Below are 21,465 nucleotides of genomic sequence, written 5' to 3'. Positions count from 1 at the left end.
GCCTTACCGGAGGAAAGCACGGAAAGGGACCGTGATTAACGCACGGTACCAACAGGAGGCAGCACTCCTTTGCCTGAGGAGCGTAACTGCATCTAATTAAGGATACCTACACCAGAACCAGGAGGCGGCTGGAAAATGTACTTCACCGTTCAGTTGGTGAAATGGAGGAGGAATGTTTCTACTACTGGTAATTAATGCGCTTACTCTAGGAAGACTCAGTAAAACCTCAAGTTGCACGCCCCTCCTCGCGGACCCGCAACTCCCCCAGGCCGGGTCCGGGCTGCGGCTGCGGCTGCGGCTGCGGCTGCGCACTGCGGACCCTCTGCCGGCGCCGGGGGCCACGGCGCAGATCGCACCGGAAGCGCGAGGCCGACCCACCGGAGCTGAGCTAGGGACGCCAGTGGCCCGACTCGCCCGGCTCGGCTGGGCGCACCGCAGGCGGAGGCGGGGCCGAGGCGAGGAGGCGGGGCTGGGGTGGCGCGGGGGCGCGGCGAGGCTGTCCCCGCCCCGCACGCCGCTCTGCCCGGCGGCCTCCAGCGTGGGGAACCGGAGCCGGCGGCCTGGCCCCTGTGGGAGCGACGGGTGGGCGGACGCCCGCCTTCTGCGTCGCTGCCTTCGCGCGGGCCGCAGCCCCCGGGGATGTGAGGGGCGCAGCTCGGCCGGCGGGGCCCGGAAGCCGGCCGCAGACGGTAACGTGCTGGGCGGGCGCGGGCAGGGCTCCAGTTGCCCCGGCCGAGGCCGGGCTTGAGCGGCAGGAGCGCGTGCGGCGCTTCGGAGTCGGAGGCGGCCCGAGCTCCCGCACGGGGCAGTTGCCGTTGCGGTTCCGGGGCCCGGCAGAGCCGGGGAGGGTCGAGGGCCGGGAGGGGGCTGGGCCGGCGAGCGGGCGAGCAGCCGAAGACCCGGCGGCAGGTGCCGGCCCCCCTCTGAGATCCAACTCTCTCTCCCCAGCTCCACCTACTTTGGCCTGGACTCAGCTTCCCAGGGCTAAAAATATTGCCTGGAGGCTCCTGAGCGGAATAAGATCGCGCTAAATAGGGCACAACGCTGCAGAGGCGACAGAGCTCCTTAGCCCGAGGGCTGGAGGAAGACTCCTGAGCTGCCGCTCCCGCCGCCGCTCGGCCGCCAGCTAACTGTCTCCCTCCGCCCAGCAGGCAAGTGCGGGCCGCGGGAGGTGGCAGAGGACACTGATTCTCTGAAGTTGCCCCACAGCCGAGCAGCTGTGCCTAGCTTCTCTCTACCCAGGTTATCTTTGACATCAATCACTGCTGGCTTCCAGGGGGTCCCCTAAATACTCTAAGCAGAGGCTGAAAGTTACCCACTGCAGGAGTCAGAGCTAACAGGGAGAGGACTCTTTATGTTAGAAACATAAGCTGTGGCTTCTTTTTTAATTCATTCTGCATTTCTGAATAAGAGAGCAGCTGTGCCAGTCACTCTTTCTGGTGAGTACCAGTCTGATGCAAGCGGGCAGGGAGAAAGGCTTTCTTGTTAGGCTTTTGGGGCTTTGTCTGTATCCTTTAAATCAAAATAGATACCAGTATATTCCTCTGAAATTAGAGGCACATGGCCAGGGAGCTTGGACACCCACGTCATTTAACTGGCTGTGTCTTTCTTGTAGGCAAGCTCTGTGGGCAGCTGGTTGTAATCAGGAAGTTGTATGGCGAACTCAGAAGTCACAGCTGGGAAGTTTTGTTTTCCGGGCGTGTTTTTTAATAGCATCTGCCTGGGAGAGAGCATCATCTCCACCCTAGGGGCAAAGCTGCTACCAGGACCAGGCAGGACCGGCCTCAGATGTGCCTCTTACTAGTGCTTTCTGTGTCTCAGCCAAGACAATACGATCCAGGTTGGGTCAGGATCCATAGCCAGTGTTGGGATTCAGTGCTTAGAAGTTTTCTTTTCTTTGGTGTTCCTCGGGAGCAGCCCTCAGGAACTCCTTGGGGCATTTGGTGGAAAGACCACCAAAGGGATTTTTGCCTGCTGGAGCTACATCTGGTATCCCTCCGGCCAGGTGTGTGTGGAGGCCAGTATGAAGCTGAAAAAGCAGGTGACAGTGTGTGGGGCTGCCATCTTCTGTGTGGCTGTCTTCTCACTCTACCTCATGCTGGATCGAGTGCAGCATGATCCCACCCGACACCAGAACGGTGGGAACTTCCCCCGGGTGAGTCATGCCTGATTGCTGATCTCTTCATACACAAATCATCTGGGATCGGGTTATTGCCCCAGCTGGAGAGTCATGTCAGCCCAGGGCAAGAACATTCCTTCTCAATAGGCAGATTTTCTAGAAACTCAAAGCTGAAAGCAGTGATGGCAAAAAGAAAGGAGGGAGGGAAAATGGCAATATGTACTGCTGCTCTGTCCTCCTGAATTATTGGCAGACATCGCTAATGGATTGCAGCATCCCTTCCCACTAAGCCCCAGTGCAGTCCTTGTCAGCACAATGCTCCTGATAGGCAATGCCGATTGTTGAGAATAGGCATGGGAGGTGAAATCTTTGCCATCCATAAGCTAGAGAGTGAGGGTACTCCCAACCCAAGCGGATTGCAGTCTTCAGTAGTGATTCACACCTCTTCCCTTATCTGACCAGAGCAATCCAACCCTGTAGGCTCATGGTCCTGCCTTTGACTGGGGAGGGAAGGATCATAGTCAGGCCTCAGGTGGTGGGCCCCATGCAGAGATCCTTCTTGTGACATAAGGAGCTGGGGGTGATTGCTTTCTGGTTTTTTGGCAGAGTCAAATTTCTGTGCTGCAGAACCGCATTGAACAGCTGGAGCAGCTGTTGGAGGAGAATCATGAGATCATCAGCCACATCAAGGACTCTGTGCTGGAGCTGACGGCCAACGTGGAGGGCCCACCTGCCCTGCTGCCGTACTATATGGCCAATGGCTCCTGGGTGGTGCCACCAGAGCCCCGGCCCAGCTTCTTCTCCATCTCCCCTCAAGACTGCCAATTTGCTTTGGGGGTCCGGGGCCAGAAGCCAGAGCTGCAGGTAAGAGTCAGAACTGGCAGGGACCCACAGTGGCCATGGCTGGGGCACTGAGCTGCTCTCCTGCCTGGCAGATGCTGACTGTATCAGAGGAGTTACCATTTGACAACGTGGATGGCGGCGTGTGGAAGCAAGGCTTTGACATCTCTTATAGCCCGCACGACTGGGACACCGAAGACCTGCAGGTGTTTGTGGTCCCCCACTCTCACAATGACCCAGGTGAGGGCCCAGCAGACCCTGGGAGCCAGGGTGTGGAGTGGGCTTTCTTTTTTACTTTTTAAAATTTTTATTGGAGTATAGTTGATTTAAAATGTTGTGTTAGTTTCTGCTGTACAGCAAAGTGAATCAGTTACACGTACACATATATACAGTCTCTTTTAGATTCTTTTCCCATATAGGTCTTTTCAGAGTATTGAGTAGAGTTCCGTGTGCTATACAGCAGGTCCTTATTAGTTATCTGTTTTATGTATAGTAGTGTGTATATGTCAGTCCCAGTCTCCCAATTTATCCCTCCCCCCTCTCCCCCTTGGTAACCATAAGTTTGTTTTCTATATCTGTGACTCTATTTCAGTTTTGTAAGTAAGTTCATTTGTACCATTTTTTTAGATCCCACATGTAAGTGATATCATATGATATTTGTCTTTCTCTGTCTGACTTACTTCACTCAGTATGACAATCTCTAGGTCCATCCAAGTTGCTGCAAATGGCATTTCTTTCTTTCTTTTTTTATGGCTGAGTAATATTCCTTTGTATATATGTACCACATCTTCTTTATCCACTCCTCTGCTGTTGGACATTTAGGTTGCTTCCATGTCTTGGCTATTGTGAATAGTGCTGCAGTGAACATTGGGGTGCATGTATCTTTTCGAATTATGGTTTTTCCCGGATATATGCCCAGGAGTGGGATTGCTGGATCATATGGTAGTTCTATATTTAGTTTTTTAAGGAACCTCCATACTGTTCTCCATAATGTTTGTACCAGTTTACAGTCCCACTAACAGTGTAGGAGGGTTCCCTTTTCTCCACACCCTCTCCAGCATTTATTATTTGTAGATTTTTTGATGATGGCCATTCTTAACCGGTGTGAGGTGTTACCTCATTGTAGTTTTGATTTGTGTTTCTCTACTAATTAACGATGTCGAGCATCTTTCATGTGCTTTTTGGCCATCTGTATGTCTTCTTCGGAGAAATGGCTATTTAGGTCTTCCGCCCATTTTTTCATTGGGTTCTTTTTTGATATTGAGCTCCATGAGCTGTTTGTATATTTTGGAGATTAATCCTTTGTCCGTTGCTTCATTTGCAAATATTTTCTCCCATTCTGAGGGTTGTCTTTTTGTCTTGTTTATGGTTTCCTTTGCTGTGCAAAAGCTTTTAAGTTTAATTAGGTCCCATTTGTTTATTTTTACTTTCATTACTCTAAGAGGTGGATCAAAAAAGATATTGGTGTGATTTATGTCAGAGAGTGTTCTGCCCATGTTTTCCTCTAAGAGTTTTATAGTATCCGGCCTTACATTTAGGTCTTTAAACCATTTTGAGTTTATTTTTGTGTATGGTATTAGAGAGTGTTTTAATTTCATTTTTTTACATGTAGTTGTCCAGTTTTCCCAGCACCACTTATTGAAGAGACTCTCTTTTCTCCATTGTATATTCTTGCTTCCTTTGTCATAGATTAGTTGACCATAGGTGCATGGGTTTATCTTTGGACTGTCTATCCTGTTTTATTGATCTATATTTCTGGGTTTGTGCCAGTACCATACTGTTTTGATTACTGTAGCTTTGCAGTATAGTCTGAAGTCAGGGAGCCTGATTCCTCCAGCTCTGTTTTTCTTAAGATTGCTTTGGCTGGGGTGGGCTTCCTGATGGCAAAGGTAAGGGAGGGACAGTTGAAGAAGATGGTGGCATCCTCAGGGGACCCTATGTTGGCTCCCCAGGCTGGCTCAAGACCTTTGACAAGTACTACACAGAGCAGACCCAGCACATTCTCAACAACATGGTGTCCAAGCTGCAAGAGGACCCCCGGCGGCGCTTCATCTGGGCAGAAGTCTCCTTCTTCGCCAAGTGGTGGGACAACATCAATGCCCAAAAGAGAGCAGCAGTCCGAAGGCCAGTGCCAGTTGGGGAGGCAGGAGGGCTATCCTCTGGGCCCTAGGATGGGTGTGAAGTCCTCTCCTGGAGCTGCAGGTGCCAAGGTGTCAGGGAGAGGCAAGGGGAACCTTGGCAGAGATGAGGAGTGATGGTAGAGGGGCCAGGAATAAGAAGGCAAGAACTGATTTGAGGGTCACTAGTGTTAGGAGAAATCAAAGTAGTGTGAGCACAGGGAAGAGAAAACATAGGGCCTGGCCCCTGGAAGCACAGACAGAGGTCCAGGAATAAGCAGAGCCAGGACAGCATGGTGGTTGGCTGGAGAGAGAGGAGGGCGCATGTCTGTTGTCTTGGTCCTGGGTTTGGGTGAACTGGCTCAGTGAGGCCAGTACACACAGGTCCCAGCATCTGGTTGGCAGGACTGAGCAGAGGGTCTCTGCCCCAGGCTGAGTGTGAGTCCTTAACTCCAGGCTGGTGGGAAATGGGCAGCTGGAGATTGCAACAGGAGGCTGGGTAATGCCGGATGAGGCCAACTCCCACTACTTTGCATTGATTGACCAGCTCATTGAGGGACACCAGTGGCTGGAGAAAAACCTCGGTGAGTCCGGGCTCAGGAGTGGGAGTCTGCCCCCATAGCTGGGCCCAGAGGACAGCAGGGGGCTGTAAGGCACAAGGATTGGCAGGGGGTGCTTCTTTGCTAGGCTAATTCCACCAGCATGGGTGTGGTGTGATGGCAAGACGGGATCTGGGGCCCCTGTGCCGGGAGGCCAGGCCCTGAGACATTCAGGCCTCTGGCTTCCATGCCCCTGCCCAGGTGCAACCCCGCGTTCAGGCTGGGCGGTGGACCCCTTTGGATACAGCCCCACCATGCCTTACCTTCTGCGCCGTGCCAACCTGACCAGCATGCTGATTCAGAGGGTACATTATGCTATCAAGAAGCACTTTGCTGCCACCCACAGCCTGGAGTTCATGTGGAGGCAAACCTGGGGTAAGGCCAGGTAGGGTGGAGGGGGGTCACAGCAGTGGTTCCCACTGGGAAAGGGCAGGGATATCGGAAATAAGACCCATCTGTCCTTTAGAGCAGACCAACAAACACTGGTGCAGACCGTCAGAAGCTCTCTCCTTCAGGTTAGGTGGGGATCACATTGATCTCTAGCCTCTGTGGAGCCTGCTGTCTGTCTCCTGGAGGAGCTGTGGGCTCCAGAGCCCTCCCTGTGTCCTGACCATTGGCCTGCATGTCCTCTGCAGCCTTAAGTCTAGTTCACGCCTTTAGCTGGAGCAGATCCCCTCCCACCCCCGGCATCCCTGTGCCCAGCTCCGGGGGCTGACAGCTTGGTGTGTTTTCTATAGACTCGGACTCCAGCACAGACATCTTCTGCCACATGATGCCTTTCTACAGCTATGACGTCCCCCATACATGTGGCCCGGATCCCAAGATCTGCTGCCAGTTTGATTTCAAGCGCTTGCCCGGGGGGCGCATCAACTGCCCTTGGAAGGTGCCGCCCCGGGCTATCACAGAGACAAACGTGGCCGAGAGGTACTTGCTCCCAGACCTGGACTAAGTGTGGTGGTGTCATTTTCACTCTGCAGAGGAGTCAGGAGACCTGGCTTCTGGTCTGGGCTCTGCTGCATGGGGGCTTCGGGTTCCACATTCATAAAATGGGGGTGGGCTCGGTTGGTGAGTTCAGGCCCACAGCCCTTGCAGTGACAGTTCCTTTACTGTGTTTTCCTGGAAAACTAGAGTGAGTGGCTCTAAGGAACCACCTTTTCCAGAATGGTTTTATTTTCCCAAATGAGTATGTTTTCCAGTGTCCTAACAAACTGTCGGAGCCAGTGGACTGACTCAGAGGCGAATAATTCTCAGATTAGGTGCAGTGCCTCACAGCCTTCAGTCTGGTAGGCCTGCATTAAGCTCAGGCCGGCCTCCTGCCTTGGCTTGAAGTCACCAGGGATCCTCAGTCTGTGCACCCAGAATCCCATTCAGATGCACATTCTGTCCCGCCCAACAGCCTCCAGCCTCTGAGAAAACAGACCTGTTCCCTTTGAGAGAATCCTTAGGGACCCCAAAAGATGTTGCTGAAATCAGCTCCCCTGGGAAAAGGTGGATTAAGAGAGAGCTAAGCAATGATTTAGCCGGAACTGGACTGGCCTTAAGAATATAACAAGTTGAACGGGTTTTCATGTTGCAATCCTCCGATTTCCATGATGTCCAAGAGGTGAAACACGTGACCAGAAGGGAAAGAAAGTGGTCTTTTGTTTCCAGAATCCAGAAATCTAAATGCTGATTCCAAGCAAGAATCTAGGGCTTTTAAGGCATGCTTTTTCTGAAAGCAGCAGCTGTGATCTACAGATGCCAGGCCAGGTTTACAGAGAGCAAGTCATGGGAGATAACCTCATTTTCTCCTTTAAATTTATTTATTTTATTTTTGGCTGCGTTGGGTCTTCCTTGCTGTGCGTGGGCTTTTCTCTGGTTGTGGCGAGCAGGGGCTACTCTTCGTTGCGGTGTGCGGGCTTCTCACTGCGGTGGCTTCTCTTGTTGCAGAGTACGGGCTCTAGGTCAGGCTTCAGTAGTTGTGGCACAGGGCCTCAGTAGTTGTGGCTCACGGGCTCTAGAGCGCAGGCTCAGTAGTTGTGGCGCACGGGCTTAGTTGCTCTGCGGCATGTGGGATCTTCCCAGACCAGGGATTGAACCCATGTCCCCTGCATTGGCAGGTGGATTCTTAACCACTGCGCCACCAGGGAAGCTCTCGTTTTCTCCTTTAAAAGGCTTACAAGGATGATAAATTAGGGGAAGGTGGTATTTGAGGAGTCCTTTCTTGAGAGCAAAATGGAATAGAACAAGCTGCACCAGCATGGCTAAGTACATTAGTGGCTGGTTGAACTGTAACACCCATAACATGCCAATTACCAGGCTGGTCTAAAAAGAGAAAGAGGTTTTAATGCCACAGGTCTGTTTTTCTGTTGATTGCATTAATGACTTGGATGAAAAAGGAAATAATAAATGTTTATGTAGAACAGTGTCAGGCACTGTTCTAAGTGTTTAGCAAATATTAATTCACTCAGTTCATTGTAATTCTCATAATACTATGACAGTAGGTACTGATGTTACTCTCATTTTATAGAAACTGAGGCCCAGAGAGGTTAAGTAAGTTGTCCAAGGTCACACAGCTAGTGCATACGGAGCTAGTGTTGGTGTAGTCTGGTCCCCAAGTCCAGGCTCTTCACTCTGGGGCTGTGCTGCATCACTAACTGGTGGCAAACAAAGCTGGAGTGTCAGAGTCAGGATCCCAAAAGATCTCAGTAGGTTGGGACGTGGGTTGAATCTAACCAGATAAGATTTATCAGATAAATGTAAGGTTCTACCCTTAGCTTCAGCAAACAGAATAGGAAAGTTCAGGATGAGAAAAGATCTTGCTGGGCCGCATGCACAGAAAACACGATCACTGATGTCAGCATGGTGGGGTGACAGTGGGGGCTGCCAGACATGCCTGTATAAACACGCCGCTCCCACGGCAGCTCTGGCCAGACTGGGGTGTGTGGTCTGCCTTCCCCTGGACTCCCTTATTCAGCGCTGGGCCCCGCACTCTGGGATCCTGGCAGACGGGCTGCTCAGAGAACTACTGGTGACTGGATTCTCAACTGCTATGTAGGGACCAAATAGAGGGGCTGGGATTGCAAAGCCTGGTGAGAAAGCACAAGGGAATGTTTGCACATCTTGGATATGTCTGAGAGACCGTCATGGGGAAGGAGGACTGGTTTGTTCTTTGTGGTATCCAAGGGCATAACTGGGGCCAGGGAATTGAAGCCACGCATCAGGAAGAACTCTCGAGTTGTTTGGAGAACGCTGGGCTCCCTGGGACTGGGTTTCACCCCATGAGGTATCTACCCGCAAGCCGAGTGACTCTGTGATGAGGATGTATCGGAGGGCTCCTCTCAGGCTGGCTCTGCTCAGGATCCTATAATGTGAGACTCCATGTGGGGCCCGTCCCCGTTCCCACCGCAGGGCAGGCCTGCTCCTGGACCAGTACAGGAAGAAGTCCCGGCTGTTCCGAAGCAACGTCCTCCTGGTGCCGCTGGGCGATGACTTCCGATACGACAAGCCCCAGGAGTGGGATGCCCAGTTCTTCAACTACCAGCGGCTCTTCGACTTCCTCAACAGCAAGCCTGATCTCCACGTGCAGGTGTGAAGGGGCACTCACTGGGGAGGGGACCTCGGTGGTGCTGCAGCCCAGCCCTTCCTGTGAGATTTCATGCTCCCCGATACTGCTCCAAAGCAAGGGCTCATTCCCAACTCTGGGCACGGTTTCCCTTTTATGTCACAGTTCTTTCCCAGGTTCCTCAGCTTCTCGAGGTCCAGAAGGTAGGACATATGGTGACTACCCTCTGCATAGGCAAAAATCCCTGCCCCTAGCCTCCACTGCAGCACTGGGGGGCCACAATTCCCAGAAGACTCTGGAACTGATGGAAGTGTGTTTTTGGGGTCCCCACAGGCCCAGTTTGGCACCCTCTCCGACTATTTTGACGCTCTATACAAGAGGACAGGGGTGGAGCCAGGGGCCCAGCCTCCAGGGTTTCCTGTGCTGAGCGGGGATTTCTTCTCCTACGCGGACCGGGAGGACCATTACTGGACAGGCTATTATACTTCGCGGCCTTTCTACAAGAGCTTGGACCGCGTCCTGGAAGCGCACCTGCGGTGAGACCTGCCCCCCTTCCAGGCTGGAGGGATAGAGTAAGCCTTTGGGGTTTAAGGAGGGGCTGGATTGGCTCAGAAGGGACTAGAAGGGCATGGAGACCAAGACAAGTGGAGAAGGGGTGAAAGGAAGAGGAGTGGGGCTTGCAGAGTGAGGGTGGGCCCTAGGGAGCTGTGTGGCAGGAGGCTGACTTCTCTCTCTGGGCAGGGGGGCAGAGATTCTGTACAGCCTGGCTGTGGCTCATGCCCGGCGCTCTGGACTGGCCAGCCAGTACCCGCTCTCGAACTTCGCCCTTCTGACGGAAGCTCGGCGCACACTGGGGCTCTTCCAGCACCACGACGCCATCACTGGCACTGCCAAGGAGGCAGTTGTTGTGGACTATGGGATCAGGTGGGAGCCCTCTCCTCTTCCCCATCAGCTCCACGCCTCGGCCCACCATCCCAAAAGGGAGGATGCACCGGGCAGTCAGTGGGCAGGCCTGCCAAGGGCTCGCCCTGTTGGCAGGTGGACAGTCTCTCGGTGGTCACCTCTCCCATGGTCCCTCTCCTGCCCGCCCTCCCAGGCTTCTGCGCTCCCTTGTCAACCTGAAGCAGGTCATCATTAACGCAGCTCACTATCTGGTGCTGGGGGACAAGAAAAGCTACCACTTTGACCCTGAGGCGCCCTTCCTGCAAATGGTGAGCCCCGCTCCTGCACCTGCTCAGGGGGACCCTCTGGTGTGCAGCCCTGTGCCGAGAACTGTGGTGCGAGGGCGTTGCCCTTCTTTTCCTTCCTGGTCCTGGAGTGAAAGATCTGTGCCTGGCGCAGCTGCCGGTCCCCATCTGGGATAGGTTGGGGGGGGGTCGGGGGAGGCAAGACTCCGAGTCAGGCCGAGCCCCATGATAGTTCTTTCTTCCCACCCACTTCATTCCAGGATGACACCCGCTTAAATCACGATGCCCTACCAGAGCACACAGTGATCCAGCTGGATTCCTCACCCAGGTGAGCCGAGCTGGGCCAGGCGCAGAGGCAAAGCCCCTTCATGGCTCTGGGCACCCTCCCGCCCCCACCCTGCCAAACCACTGAGGGACTCTTGGCCTGGCCACTGTTCCTGCTTCCACTGCCCCAGAGCGGTGGCCTCCTGGGTGAGCCTGCTTTCTGCTCACAGGTACGTGGTGCTGTTCAACCCACTGGAGCAGGAGCGGCTCAGCGTAGTGTCCCTTCTGGTCAGCTCACCCCGGGTGCGGGTCCTTACAGAGGAGGGTCAGCCCTTGGCCGTGCAGGTCAGCGCGCATTGGAGCTCTGCCACTGACATGGTCCCTGACGTCTACCAGGTGAGGCGGGGGCTTGGCAGGTGGGGCCCGGCCTCGGCCCTCTGTGCTGATCCTTGGCCTCTCCCCGGAGCCTCACACTGCCCACGGACACTGGCTTCCACCCTCCTGCTTGCAGCCCTCTTACTCCCCAGGTTGGGGACCAGAGTCTTGGGGAGAGGGGTTGCCCAGAGGAGAGTCACTCCTGGGCTTTGAGTCTGTCCTTGAAAGGAAGGGGAAGTTTGGTATAGTATATGATAGTAAAAATGGCAGTTATGTTGCCACATTGTTTGTTCATTCAACAAATATTTATTGAAAGCTTAACGTGTGTTTACCATCTCATAGTTTTCCAAATATCATCTGAGACTCATGAAAGTCTGACGAGGGGCAAGTAACATCACCTGCGCTTTGGGCGGAGGGCACCGAGGCCCCAGTGGGTGCAGGGACTTGCTCAGGCTCTCAGGGCCAGAACCCCAGGCCTGCATCCAAGACAGACACCCATGCCGTGGCCCACACTTCCTCACCCTTCCCGTGCCCGCAGGTGTCTGTGCCCGTCCGCCTGCCGGCGCTGGGCCTGGGTGTGCTGCAGCTGCAGCTGGGTCTGGACGGGCCCCGCACTCTGCCCTCCTCCGTGCGCATCTACCTGCATGGGCGGCAGCTGTCCGTCAGCAGGCACGAGGCGTTCCCTCTACGCGTCATTGACTCTGGCACCAGCGACTTCGCCCTCAGCAACCGCTATATGCAGGTCTGGTTCTCAGGCCTTACCGGGCTCCTCAAGGTAAAGGGCCAGGGGCTGGGAGCCGGAGGAGGGCGCGCATGTCGGGGGGGTCGTGGAGCTGCCTCCGGCCCATGAGTGTGCTGCCACCTGACTCATGGTGGACCCGGGAGCGGGCCGTCTGGGCCCCGAGCTGACAGCACAGGGAAGCAGGGCTGGGCTCCTTGGGGGAAGTTCGTCCATGCCCTCCCGGGGGCGGGCCTGACACGCGGGTGTGGGGCCAGGGGTCAGGGCTGTGTCTCTTGGCAGAGCATCCGAAGGGTGGACGAGGAGCAGGAGCAGCGGGTGGACATGGAGTTCCTCATCTATGGCACCCGCTCGTCCAAAGACAAGAGTGGAGCCTACCTCTTCCTGCCTGACGGCGAGGCCAAGGTACCCTACAGACACCTTGCAAACCCCAGCAGGCCCTGGAGGCCTCAGGAGAGGAGGGCAGGGAGAAGGGCACGGGCCTCGTCCAGGGCGACCCTGCCTGCCAAGGTGCCTCACCTGCACTGCCCCTGCGGAGGGTGGGAGACTGAGGAACGTTGCCTGGGGGCCTGGGCCTGGCTCGGCCAGGGGTCTCAGCCCAGAGCCTGCTGGGAACAAGTCCTCCTGCCTGACCGCGGGCCAGCATCTCCCTGCTTTGTTCTCTGTGCCGTGGGTTCAGCAGCCACCTGCTCTTTCCCCAGCCCTACGTCCCCAAGGACCCTCCCGTGCTGCGCATCACGGAAGGCCCTTTCTTCTCAGAGGTGGTTGCCTACTATGAGCACGTTCACCAGGTAGTCCGGCTTTATAACCTGCCAGGTGAGCCCTGCAGACGAGGAAGGTAGGGAAGGAGGTGCGGGCTCCGTGGGCTGTGACATGCTTTTCCTTCTGCCCGTTGTCTATTCATGCATCTGTTCCCAACAAATGTATCATTTGAGATGGGGATGATTCTTAACTTTCTTGGGAGTAGAGCTTGGCCAGAAATGCTGGGAATTGCCCGGGGCTTGGGCACAGCCTCTCCCAGCCCAGTCTCTCAGGCTGTGGCTCACGCCACTCGGCCTCTCCCTTTGTCCTGTGCCCAGGGGTGGAGGGGCTGTCTCTGGACGTGTCATCCCTGGTGGACATCCGGGACTACGTCAACAAGGAGCTGGCCCTGCGCATCCACACAGACATTGACAGCCAGGGCACCTTCTTCACGGACCTCAATGGCTTTCAGGTGATGCCTCAGGCCTGGGGCCCCAGAGACCCTATGGAACAGAACTTGGACTGTTTACTGCCTGCATCACAGGCCCTGGCAGGTGATCTGCTCTGACAGAGCAGGAGGAATCGAAGGCAAGAGTGATCGGGGCCCAAATGGTGCCCGGATGCTCTTGATCTGCTGGCCTTGCCCCCGCAGGTGCAGCCCCGGCGGTATCTGAAGAAGCTGCCCCTGCAGGCCAACTTCTACCCCATGCCGGTCATGGCCTGCCTCCAGGACGCACAGAGCCGCCTCACGCTGCACACTGCCCAGGCCCTGGGCGTCTCCAGCCTCCACGATGGTGAGGGGAGCAGGTGCTATTCGGGGGGGAGAGGGCAAGATCGAGAAGCCCATCCCCGCCACCGAGGCCTGTCCTCTCTGTGGGCCTCTGTGTCTTTCCTGTCTGTCAGTCACACACCAGCGGGAGATGAAAGGAAGGCAGACACCTGCCGTCACCCTCTCCCCTGGTGGAGGCAGCTGTGGAGGTGACTGGGGGGTGGGTGGCCTGTTGGATCCCCTCAAGAAGCATCAGGGTATTGAAGGGTGATTCTTAGCTGAGGCGTGCAGCCACCTTCTCCTGACAGGGATGGCAGTAGGGACAGTTGGAAAAGTGTAGTCAGTGTTATAATGAAATATTTAGCAAAGGAGAAAAATACTTCCTGCCTTCCTACCAATGGTCATTAAAAGAGAGAATGACAAAAAAAAAGAGAGAATGACATTCTTAAGAATCAAAACGAGGACATGAGGAGACTGACCTGGAGCTGGTCACACTGGGCCAGCCCAGGTGGCTCCCATAGCCTCAGGGTAAAGTGAACAGTTTGCACTTAGTGGCCTCTGAGGCCTTCAGGTCGTCTGTCCTTGGGGCAGAGCCTTTGTGCAGGACTGAGCCAAGAGTGCCCAGTCCAGGCTCTGCGGGGCCGATGGCAAGCACAGTGGGAACCTGACTCTCTGCTGGAAGGCATGAGGCTCTGCTGCCCCTTTGCCCAGTATCACTCCGGTTGTAAAACTCTTAACCCAGCCCAGCGTCCTCCCTTGGTCTCTGCCCTTCTGGAAAACAGTGCGCTAACAGGCGATTGTTTTACATGCAAGGGGTCCATTTTAGGATTTGGTGTGCCTTTCTGTGGTTGCGCAGGGTAAAGACTGAGGAACTACGTAAGTCAGAATCTGGGCTGGGGTGATGGGAGTGCAGATAGAGCTGTCTGTATGGGCTCCTCTCAAGAGACTCTTGAAAAAACAGATGCTGGGAAAAATCCTCATTCCAACATATGTCAGCTTTGAGTGAGCCCCTTCCCCAGGCATATTTTTATTTTTATTTTATTTTATTTTTTAATTTTTTTTTGGCTGCGTTGGGTCTTCGTTGCTGCGCACGGGCTTCCTCTAGTTGTGGCGAGCGGGGGCTACTCTTCGTCACGGTGTGCGGGCTTCTCATTGTGGTGGCTTCTCATTGTGGAGCACGGGCTCTAGGCACGCCAGTTTCAGTAGTTGTGGCACACGGGCTCGGTAGTTGTGGCACATGGGCTCAGTAGCTCCGCAGCCTGTGGGATCTTCCCGGACCAGTGCTCGAACCCATGTCCCCTGCATTGGCAGGCAGATGCTTAACCACTGTGCCACGAGGGATGTCCCCCCAGACATATTTTTAAAGGAAAGGAAAGGTTAGGGACTTCCCTGGAGGTCCAGTGGTTAAGACTCCGCGCTTCCAACGCAGGGGGCGTGGGTTCAATTCCTGGTCAGGGAACTAAGATCCCACATGCCGTGTGCGGTGCAGCCAAAAAAAAAAAAAGCAAAGGATTCTCTGCCATCTCTTGTCTGCAGGGCAACCCCAAATAACGCCTAATCTGAGCCTCTGCCTGATGTGCCATCTGTCTGTCCTCTTGCTCCCTCCTTTTGACAGACGTGGCAGGCAGAGCTGGAGTCTGTCCCCACATAGAACCAGGGCTGGAAGCGTGTGTTCCAGTCACAACAGAATCCACCCAACCTGAGAAAACCTGCCCCGGGTCAGGGCCTCTGCAGCAGCTGCTGATGGCTGTTGTGTTTGCTGTTCACTTTGTTGCATGCAGCCAGCCTAGAGACGGTTCTCTGCCTGGGCACCCGGGCCGGCCCCCACTCCTGAGCCGTGGAGCACAGACAGTGAACTACCAGGGTCACAGTCCTTCACTCAGCCCCTTCCAGCTCTAGGTTCCACAGCGGCTTTGTGCCCTGAGTGACTCAGCTTCCAGCCGGTTCCCTGGGCTCTTCCCTTGGGGCTTTGGTGGGCTGCTGCTTCCAGAGGTCGGTGTCTGCTTGGGGGTGAGACAGGCAGGCTGGGGGCTCACAGCTAACTTCCCTAGGCCAGCTGGAGGTGATCTTGGACCGGAGACTAATGCAGGACGACAACCGGGGCCTGGGCCAAGGGCTCAAGGACAACAAGAGAACCTGCAACCATTTCCGTCTCCTGTTGGAACGGCGAACCCTGGGCAGGGAGGTAAGTTCTGGGCCTACCCCTAGGGAGCCAGGTCAGGCTAGGCCCCGTGGGTGGCCCTGGGGTTCCAGCCTAGGGCTTGGGGAGCGTACTAGAGGTGGGCAAGGGTAGCAAGAGTAGGGCCTGATTCCTGGGTTGGCGGGGAAGTGAGTCTGATGCTTTGCTGCTCCATCTCATGCAGCCTGGCACCTCCCTCTCCACAGCACCCTGTCGCCTGTGCCCTCCTCGTGCTCATCTCCCACCTTCCCACCCCCGCCCCTGTGTCCTCTAACCTGCTCTGCTCCTGCCCCGCTCATCTCATGGCTTTCTTTGCCCCCACCAGCCTGGCTTTTTCTCCAAACTGGCAGCCATGTTTAGGGGCTTGATCTTTCACAGCAGCAGGAGCGGGCACCGAGAGGTAAGGGCCAGCGATGGGGTGTTGGACTAGTGTTAGTTATTTGTAGCTGGAGTTGGAGCTGGCGGATGGCAGAGCCCGCTGCTCCATCTCCCTGTCTGGGGCTCAGTCCCTCACTCATCAAATAGCTGCTGGGCACCCGCTATGCTGTAAGGACTGAGAGGCCTGCAAATGCATAAGATACTGCCTCAGAGCTCTAGGAATTGACTTGTGAGTATGGGTGGGGGCCAAGCTATGTGTGTGAAAATATAAGGTCGAAAAGGGGTATGTCCACTGGTCCTGAGGAGTGAGAGAACATAGTGGGCCAAGGGGATCAAGGACAGCTTCTTGGAGGAGGTGTCATCCACGCACGTCTTTGATGAATGGGGGTCTGCCCTACACACTTGAACCGAGGCAGAGGGTGGGAGGCAGGAAGGAACGTGAATGGGAAGAGCCGTGAATTCACTCAGCTAGACCAGAGGCGCCTGTGCAGTGTGATAGCCACTAGCCACGTGTGGCCACTTAAACGTATTAAGACAAAACACAATAACCAATTTGATTCTTCATTCAAACTGGCCACATTTCAAGTGGCTCAGTGGCCACAAGTGGTTAGTAGCTGCTGTGCTAGTGCAGATATAGCATATTTCCCTGATTGCAGAAAGTTCTAGTGGCCAGTGCTGGGATGCCATGGGGGTAGGTTGGGGCAGACTGTAGTGGGCCTTCAGTGCCTGGCGAAGAGTCTGGACTTCCTCCTGGAGGCTACTGAGGGATCTGAGCTGGGACAACACTGTTGGGACTTTGCCCTAAGCATGTCACTCCCACAGCAGGGACTCAGGTGGATCTTCAGGGAGACCGGAGGCAGGGGTGACAGCTTAAAGGTTGTTCAAGCAGGAAATTTTGGTGGCTTGAAATGAGCCATGGGAGGGAGAAGCCAGGGGTGGACGTGAGGACACTGCCGAGGTGGGAATGGAGATCGTGGCTGAAGGAAGTGCGAGATTCTGGACAGCAGGAAGGCAGGTGGTGCTTAGAGCAGAAATCCAGAATATGGAAGAGTAGCCGCCGTGGAGGAAAGTCCAGCTTAGGCCCGTGAGTGTGACGTCCAGGTCAGCCATCTAAGGAGTAGTCCTCAGTCAGCACAGCTGTGGGGACTGCCGGGCCCGAGCATCAGGGCTGGTGCTGTGGACACGGGGTCGAGCTTGAAGCTGCAGGGTTGCCCCAGAGACTTTCTCCATCAGGGGCCCATCCTCCATGGTGAAGCATCCGTCTGTCTGTCTTCCATTCTCCTCCCTGCACTGAGAATCTCTATGTGACAGGAGATGTTGCTGATGGGAGTGTGTGACTCACGATGGTGTTGTGGAAGCAGAAAGCCTCCAGAGTTAGAGGAGCGCTGGCCTGGTGAGGTAGCCCTTCCTAAGCTGTGTGAGGTGGGAAGTGACCGCATTTGAAGAGTCCTGGAGTCAGGCACCCCTTGTATCCAGACACATCAGGGAAGCTCTCTCCAAAGAAACTGACCTGGATGTGCTTTTATCCTCCTGCTCCCCGCGCTCCACTTCCTCACCCACGTCTCGGGCCAATCTTTCAGGTCCAAGATGGCCCCTCTACCAGCTACCCGTCCCTCCTCAGTCACCTGACTTCCATGTACCTGAACACCCCCGTGCTCGCCCTGCCTGTGGCCAAGAGGCAGCCCCCAGGCCCTGCTCTGTGCTCATTTCGTCCTCTGGCCTCCTCTCTGCCCTGTGACTTCCACCTGCTCAACCTGCGGACGCTCCAGGCAGAGGTGAGTGTCCCGCTCAGTGCTGACCCTCCGGGGCGGACCCTGCCCCTCCTCGCCCAGACTCCTCCCCGTCCCAGCCCTGCCTGCCGGGCAGAGGTGCTGCTACACCTGTGAGCCCTGCAGAGACCCCCCTCTCCCCACTGCCCTGTGTGTCTGTCACCAGGACGATAGCTTGCCCTCAGCCGAAACTGCGCTTCTCTTACACCGCAAGGGTTTTGACTGTGGCCTTGAGGCCAAGAACTTGGGCTTCAACTGCACCACAAGCCAAGGCAAGGTGAGCAGGGCCCACGTGCGGGAAGGGAGAGGAGGGCAGGGAAACAGAGCACTGGGGATGGCAAGCTGAGAGCTTGGTGAGGTGGCAGTGAGGCTGGGCAGCGAGGGGGGAGGTGTCAGGGTTATTCTGGGGCTTTACGGAGAGCAAGGGAGAAGCTGTTGACATGTGTTTTCAAAGCCTCTGAGGCCTGGCAGGGGCCAGTTCCAGACAAGGTGTCCAGGTGGAGAACTTCTGTTTCATGTGTACGGACCTCTATCAAACAAATGGAAACACCAGGAATTAAAAACTAAAAGCCATCATACTCTGTTCATTGTTTAAGCCAGCAAAGGCTGGCACTGATAAATGCCTCCGTGTGCTGGGCACCAGTGATTCAGAAGTGAATCAAGACATGGTCCCTGCTGGGAGTTCCCTGGTGGTCCAGTGGTTAGGACTCAGTGATTTCACTGCCTTGGGCCAGGTTCAATCCCTGGTCGGGGAACTAGGATCCTGTAAGCCGCATGGCACAGCCGAAAAAAAAAAAAGCAAAAGACATGGTCCCTCTCCTCAAAGAGCTCACAGCTCAGTGCAGCAGTTCCTACCCTAAGGTCTGTGGACAGGCTTCAAGGTTGCGCAGACTCACCTGTGTATGTAGGCACCTTGCTGCGGAGAGGCCCATAGCTTCTGTGAGATTCATACAAGTTATATAGAGGAAGAGCAGCAGCATCTGGTGTGTCAGCCCCCAGCACTGCCCTGCGCCTTCTCTCCTCCCCACAGGTGGCCCTGGGGAGCCTCTTCCGTGGCTTGGATGTGGTTTTCCTGCAGCCAACCTCCTTGACATTGCTGTACCCCCTGGCCTCGCCCTCCAACAGCACTGACATCTATTTGGAGCCCATGGAGATCGCCACCTTTCGCCTCCGCCTGGGCTAGGGCTTCTTGTGGCCTGAAGAGAAAGTTCATCCACAGAGACGGCCTTTTCACATAAGATCGGGTTGGACAAGCCACCCCAGGTCTCCTATCCTGATCTACCTCTCAGAACTGTGACAGACTGGGCTCTGCCCTCATTTTCTCTTTATCATTGCTTCTGTGTTCGGGGGCAACCCACAGCCCAGCGTTGGGTGGATAGGGCAGGCGCCAGTGAGATGTAGGAGAGAAGGCCCTCGGTCAGAGTGGGTGGTGCCAGCCTCTGCTTTGGGTTGTGCGTGTCCACCTAGTTGGGTGCAGGCTCAAGCACCCATCCTTTCCCCTGAATGGGATGGAGGAGAAGCAGGGGAGCCTGAGTGGGTAATAGCCCAGCGTCAGGGTCACGGTAGGCAAGAGCTGGCTCTAGGGGAGTCCTGTGGTGTGTGACAAGCAGAAGCAGAGCGATGCCAGGAGGAGGGGGCTGGGGACCGAGAGTTCGCAGTGGGGTGGAGGAGTAGAAGGAATCGCTGCTCTCTGTGACGGCTCCACTCTTAGTGCTCCCTGACCCTCACGCCCTGGCCGGGCGCTGCAGTGTGGCAGGAAGGACTCGTGAAGACTGTCATGACCGGAGGTCATAGGACACTTCAGGTACCAAAACCCCATCTCAGACTGGGCACTTGGTCTGTGTGTTGATTTGTGGAATGGTGGCAGAGGCCACCCTACTTGACTCCTCTTTGGTTCCTGCACTCTGTCCTGCACTCGGGACACCACTGTCCCGAAGAGCTGCTTCCCATCATGGGGGCGTTTGATCGGGCATATTTCCTTTCCCTGGAAAGAAAGTGAAGCCTCCAACTTGCGGTGGGCAACTCGAGAAAGCTTTCGTCATCATCCCTACAGGCAGCCCTGAAGCTTCGCCTTGTACATCCTTCGACAGAAGTATTCACTTCCTGGCGCGGGGACTAGGGAGATGTACACTAAGTTAGGAGGCACCGTGGCTGCTCATTAGCCTTCACTGCAGCTTCGATTATTAGAAAAAAATTTATGATAGTCTCTAGACACGCTGAAACGATATTTGGTAAAATTTAAAATCTATCCCTTATTAAACTCTTAGTAAGTTAAGATTATAAAGAAACATCCTAACCTAGATAAAGGTGTCTCTATCTGAAACCAACAGTCAGTGGCATTCTAAAGAGTCACATACCACCGGCATTCCCAGTAAAGTCAGAAATTAGTCAAGGACATGCTATTATTTAGCCGTGTTCTGGCACTACTAACCCCTGCAGTGTGGCAGATGAGAGAGATGAGGAAGGGTTAAAGAACGGCCGACCTGTACAATCCAACAGGATCAGCTGAAGACAACAGAGCAAACAAGGCACATCACGTTTCTATAAAGATTCTGGTTCTCTCCAAATCAGCTCATAAATTCAATGTATTCCAGTGAGATTGGATACGTTTTGGAATTTAATGGGTTCTAATGTTCATTTGGAAGAGTAAATGTGTGAGAAGACCAAGAAAATTCTGAATGATGGTGAGTCCGGGGCGGTGGTGCTCAGGTGGGTAAAAGACACTTGTCCTACGAGATTTCCAGGGGACTCTCGACTGACCATGAGTTCAGTCAGTGTGACCTGGAGTGGGATCAGACTGCTGGAACCAAAGGGAGAGCCTAGCATCAGACCCAGGTGTGAGGGGGTTTGGTACAGGACCCGAGGAGTATTTTAAGTGGGAAAAAGACGGACTATTTAATAAAGAGTACTTTAAGGTAACTGCCTATCAAAGTAAGAGTTCTCTACCTCACAGTTTCCACAAAAATTAGCTCTAGAGAGAAAAAACAAAAAAATTACAGAATTACTGAGGAAAATATAGGATATTTTTATACCTTTGGTGTGGGAAGGTCTTTTCTAAACAACATGAAACCTAAAAGATATAATAAGGGAGAAGATAAACAGATTTTACCACCAAAAATATATTGAAAGTTTGTATATGATGGAAACCACCAAGGTTAAAACAAATGACAGATTTGGGAGAAAATATTTGCAGCACTTCAAAAATTGGTGAGTACAGTTACTTTAGGAGAATAGCTTGCTTTGGGCTCCTTGGAGCAAGTCACTGGGGCCTGCTAAGCAGTGACCTAAAGATTCAGCAGTGACCAGCTGAGTTCTTCCGGGTCATCCAAGGGCATTGCTGCCAGCACCAGGCCAGGGCACATGGAATCCTGTCTGTCATAGTGAAAGAATGAAGATTATCAGTGTGAAGTGCTTAGCACAGTGCCTGGTACATATAAGAGCTCAGTAAATATGAACTATAATCATATTAGTAAAGGATTCTAAGCGGTTACACTATAGCAGGCGTTATTTGCAAGTATAATGTAATTTGTAATCAAATGATAAGGGAGAATCTGTGAACCCCCGAGGAAATTAGCAGAATAAAGGCTGTTCTCTCTGGAGGTCTTAGATGTGCAGTGAAGTTATTCATCTGCCAGGAACTGAAATGTTTACTCCTACACACTGGCCTTTTAGAACTCCATAAGGCAGCATTGCTCAAGGTGTGGTCCAGAATCACCAGAATTCCTTGTTGAAAGTCCAGCTTCCTGGCCTGCCCTGACTGGGGCTCCTCCTTCAGCCCGCAGGCTGAAATGGGCATCTGTGCGGCAGAGCCACGGATCCCAGAGACCGACCTGTAACAAGAGCAA

At 54.4% G+C, this 21,465-nt stretch overlaps 1 protein-coding gene across 7 annotated transcripts; it reads left to right on the top strand.

The window, feature by feature from the left end:
- Nucleotides 1-493: 493 nt before the first annotated feature.
- On the top strand, nt 494-21,219 carry MAN2A2 (mannosidase alpha class 2A member 2). Of its 7 annotated transcripts, none has more exons than XM_082448572.1 (25): nt 494-689; nt 949-1,151; nt 2,006-2,155; nt 2,726-2,983; nt 3,055-3,199; nt 4,912-5,083; nt 5,533-5,660; nt 5,877-6,050; nt 6,413-6,599; nt 9,066-9,243; nt 9,553-9,755; nt 9,961-10,143; nt 10,316-10,430; nt 10,667-10,734; nt 10,901-11,066; nt 11,584-11,820; nt 12,067-12,189; nt 12,486-12,600; nt 12,864-12,997; nt 13,178-13,319; nt 15,346-15,479; nt 15,799-15,873; nt 17,432-17,626; nt 17,787-17,897; nt 18,075-18,417. In XM_082448572.1, the coding sequence occupies exons 3-25, from the start codon at nt 2,024-2,026 to the stop codon at nt 18,213-18,215; spliced, it is 3,516 nt and encodes a 1,171-aa protein (XP_082304698.1). In that variant the 5' UTR covers nt 494-689; nt 949-1,151; nt 2,006-2,023; the 3' UTR covers nt 18,216-18,417. The 7 variants fall into 7 exon arrangements, with proteins under 7 accessions (XP_082304698.1, XP_082304703.1, XP_082304701.1 ...); XM_082448571.1 differs by lacking the exon at nt 18,075-18,417 and adding an exon at nt 18,651-21,219 and having other exon boundaries at nt 496-689; XM_082448574.1 differs by lacking the exons at nt 2,006-2,155; nt 18,075-18,417 and adding an exon at nt 18,651-21,219 and having other exon boundaries at nt 496-689.
- Nucleotides 21,220-21,465: the final 246 nt, after the last annotated feature.

Source organism: Balaenoptera physalus (assembly GCF_965194825.1).
Source record: "Balaenoptera physalus genome assembly, chromosome: 2".
Taxonomy (NCBI): domain Eukaryota; kingdom Metazoa; phylum Chordata; class Mammalia; order Artiodactyla; family Balaenopteridae; genus Balaenoptera; species Balaenoptera physalus.
This window is presented reverse-complemented; position numbering and strand designations above follow the sequence as displayed.

Bases quoted from the DNA above. Each gene is read 5' to 3' on its own strand.
- MAN2A2 (XM_082448571.1), top strand. From the start codon at position 2,024: ATGAAGCTGAAAAAGCAGGTGACAGTGTGTGGGGCTGCCATCTTCTGT. The intron at 5,661-5,876 runs GTGAGTCCGGGC...GCCCCTGCCCAG, and splicing joins GTGGCTGGAGAAAAACCTCG to GTGCAACCCCGCGTTCAGGC. The intron at 12,601-12,863 runs GTGAGCCCTGCA...TCCTGTGCCCAG, and splicing joins CCGGCTTTATAACCTGCCAG to GGGTGGAGGGGCTGTCTCTG.